The sequence below is a fragment of the Tupaia chinensis genome, unplaced genomic scaffold, assembly GCF_000334495.1.
Source record: "Tupaia chinensis unplaced genomic scaffold, TupChi_1.0 Scaffold148607_1, whole genome shotgun sequence".
Classification (NCBI taxonomy): Eukaryota; Metazoa; Chordata; class Mammalia; order Scandentia; family Tupaiidae; genus Tupaia; species Tupaia belangeri.
This window is the reverse complement of record NW_006208456.1, coordinates 2456159-2459915: the sequence shown is the minus strand read 5'-3', so window position 1 is coordinate 2459915 and position 3757 is coordinate 2456159. Positions and strand designations below refer to the sequence as shown.

The 3757-nt window shown below is 50.3% G+C and overlaps 1 protein-coding gene across 1 annotated transcript in view; it reads left to right on the top strand.

Moving 5' to 3' along the window:
* Window positions 1-3715, top strand: part of ABCD4 (ATP binding cassette subfamily D member 4) — an 18546-nt gene extending 14831 nt beyond the window's left edge. Inside the window, exon 19 of the mRNA XM_006170542.3 lies at window positions 2185-3715. Within this exon, the coding sequence (XP_006170604.1) occupies window positions 2185-2211 (27 nt within the window). The 3' untranslated portion in view covers window positions 2212-3715. The remainder of the gene's footprint in view (window positions 1-2184) is intronic.
* The last annotated feature ends 42 nt before the right edge of the window (window positions 3716-3757 follow it).

Below are 3757 nucleotides of genomic sequence, written 5' to 3'. Positions count from 1 at the left end.
CGGCAGCCCTCTCTTCACTGTACTGCAATCTCCTGCTCCTGGTTTTCAGGCCACACCTCCCCTTCTGTCTGTCTGTAGTGCAGTTTAGAACCTGAGCCACTAACCTCTAGGGCCCATGTGTCTCTTGTTGTAACCTAGGTGAAAATAAATCCCTTTTCTGTTATCAGCTAAAACGGGTTGGGATTTTTCAGAAGTAATCTATATTAGGGAACTGCAACAACAAACTTAACAGAACCCAAAAAGCATAAAGCAGAAGGTGGGACGTTACTGAACCTAAAGTTTTTTTGAGAAGTTTTTGCCTTAGGACATGTGTACTCACCAAAGAAAGAGAAAGAGACAGTGACAGGGAGTGAGAAATCAACCCCCCTGGAGGGATGGTCACTCTGCAGTCTCTTCTTCATTTTCCTCCTGAGAGCTTGGGCATGCACACACACGTGCCTGGTCTGAGTTTCAAGCCACTGGGTCCAGGATTCAAACTGCAGTCAGCCATGTGGGAGTGCAGTGACGTAACCACTATGCCATCTGCTGGCCCTAAGAGGTTTCTTTAGAGATTTTTGTTATAGGGTGTGTGCACTCTCCAGAAACACAGAGAGAGAGAAGGTAAGAAATCACCCCACAGGAGGGATGACCATGCTGCAGTCTCTTCTCTTCCATGCAGTCTTCGGGATTTTGGACATGCACACACGCGTCAGCTGAGAATTTCAAGCCACTGGGTCTGGGACTTGAACTGCAGTTGGCCATGTGGGAGTACAACACCTTAACCACTATACCACCTGCTGGGCCCAAGCCTAAAGTTTTTAGTCTAAAACAGTGTTTCCTGAAGTTCAGTTGTCTGTGTATCACTGTTATTTATTTATTTATTTTTTTGCCCAATTTCTGTACCACTTGTATTAATTACTTAATATCATTTTTTAAAGAATATTTATTTAATTCCATTTGTCATTACTATTTTTTTTTTTTTTTTAGTTTGACCAAAAAGAGACAGCGAGAAAAAGAGAAAATGAGAAAGCAAACTGCCAGGTCCAGGACTTGAATCATGGTTGGCCATGTGGGAATCCGGCACCCTTAACCACCACACCACCTGCCAGCCCCAAGAATTATTTTATTTATATTTATTTATTTATTTACTTACTTATTTATTTTAATTTGACCAGAGAGGGACAGAGTGAGGCGGGGCGGGAGTGAGAAAGCAAGCTGTCAGATCCAGGACTTGAGCTATGGTCGGCCATGTGGGAGTCCAGCACCCTTAACCACCATGCCACCTGCTGGCCCAGGACATTACTGTTTTACTGGGTTGTCAGGAAAGTCATGACTCGTTTTTGCATAGAAAAACAGAAAAATTCATCATGCCCTTCAGACAACCTAATGTGCATAGGTCTGGTTTTCACTTCCAAATGCCTGTTACCTTTTCTGTTTGTTGTCGTGGTTTAGGTTGAGGGTAAGACACGCAAGTGCACAGGTGTGCACAGGTGGAGGGAGCGGCTGCTCTTGGGGGCCAAGGTGGGCTGCAGCTTCACTGGCAGTGTGAGGAAACAGGTGGATGATAGGTGGGTCAGTACCTGAGGGAAAGCGAAACGCCATCTGCTATGTGGGGAGTGGGAGGGAGTCATAGTTAATAACGTAGGGGTGCTGCAGCTGGAAGATTTGAGTTGTCTCTACCATGGAGAAGGGTCCTCTGTGGCAGTGACAGATGTCACTGAAGGGTGCTAGTGACCCAGTAGTGAGATGCAGGCCACTTATGCCTCAATATTTGGAGTGATTTTGAAAGAGAAACCTAGTGATTATGGCCTAAAATTCACTTTGTGGATTTTATTATTATTATTATTTTGAGAGAGAGATGTTTGCTATAGGGCACATGAACTCACCAGAAATACCAAGACAGAAAGTGAAAAATAACCCTCCAGGATAGATGGCTACACCACAGTCCCTTCTCCTCCATTCTCCTCTTGGGATTTTGAGCACCCACAGACACACACACCCGGCGTGAGTTTCAAACCCCCAGGTCCAGGACTGGAACTACAGTCAGCCACATGGGACTCCAGTGCCTTAACCATTATGCCTCCTGCTGGCCCCGTGGATTTCATTTTTATGTCACACAGACACAAACCGTTCCACCCACGGTGGACTCCTGGATTCCTCCCCTGCTATTTGATGTCAATTTTATTCTTGCTTGTATCTTTACAGAAAATGGCACAGAAATCACAGAATTAGAATACCTAGAAGTTATTACAGCGCCATATTTCAAACACCGCGATATCAAGTTTCTTTCTTCTCACTCTATGTACATTATTTACACACCAGGGGCTATAGTCTAACACTTCAGACCAACTGGGGACAAAGACAAGAAGACCTGGGCAGGAGGAGTTCCATAAATGGAGTAAAGGAGAAAACTCGTGGTACAGAATTAAAATCGCAGCTCGGCTGTCTCAGGCCTTCCTCTCGCGAGGTATTCTCTGCAGAGATGGGTGGGATGGAAGAAGGACATGTCATGGGCCGGGGGGATTTGTGTCTGGCCTGGGAATGTGGGTCCAGTAGGCAAGGCTGTTTCCAATCCTAATGTAAATGGTAAAGGCCAGGGTGGATGGAACAGCTGCAGAGAGGCTGTGGGTGCCCCCAGATCCTCCCGTCAGCAGGCGGGAAGGAGCCCCCAGCCCCTGCTCCATTGTGGTAACTGAGTAGTGGTCACACTCGCTGGCACACACGAGGTATGCACGGGCCTCCTGCCTTGTTCAAGCTTTCCCCCATACCTTTCTTGTGACCAACCCCTGATGAATTTACATAACCCCAGGGCTACTTTAGGCTTGGCTTCTCAGGGAAGGGTCCAGGCCATGTTGCAGCTTCCCAGGTGTCATTTAACCGCTGGACGAGGTCACTCCACAACAGGGCACATGCAAATGGTAATTTTCAAGAAGCTCTGGAGGGAAGGTTCCTTGCATAGCAAGTCAAGATCCAGGCAGTAGATCAGGAGAGAGGATGCTCAGAACACAGGCTCGGGGCCTTGGTTAGAGGGTCTGGACTCCCAACAGGACATGAGTCACAGCATCTGTGGGAGGTGCCCCCTCCCTGCAGGTACTCTGCATCATCACATGTGCTGTTAGGACCTGCCCTGGAGGACCGAGTGGGGCAGGCCAGGCATGGGGAGGATGGGCTCCTGAGGGTGACCCCAGCAGGATGAGAGATGGGGGGTGGCCAAGGGGCCCTGGCTGAGACTCCCCAAATTTAGTCTGGAATCTGGACTCCATTGATAAGAGTTGGGTGGAGGTCGCAGAGGCCTTACTGGGGTCTGCAGGGCAGTAGAGTCACGTGGCAGAAGCCCATGCCCAGGTCTCCGGGAAGGAGCAGGCTGAGGGGGAAGAAGACTGCCACCAAGGACGAGGATGGGGGCTGGGGACGTTGCAGCTGGAGTGCAGGCGGGTCCTCAGTCCTGCTGGGCAGGGGCAGAGCGGACTCCATGGGAGACAGAGCTGTGATGGCGGGCTCTTTAGGGCAGGCGAACAGACCACAGGGGGATGGGACAGAAAGCTGCCTGGGGTCTGATGAAAGGGGCGCGAGGGGATGTTTCGGGCAGCAGAAGGCTTCTGAGGCGGGGATGATGGGATGAGGAGGACGCTTCGGAGGTCAGACGGCCGGGACCATCAGCACAGTCCGCAGCCGGGGCCGGAGCGCAGCTGTGCCTGGAGTCGTGGGGAATGGGGGGCCGTGGGGCCAGGGGGAGGGTGGCAGAGGCCAGGCTGGGGCCCTGTCCTGGAGAAAAACT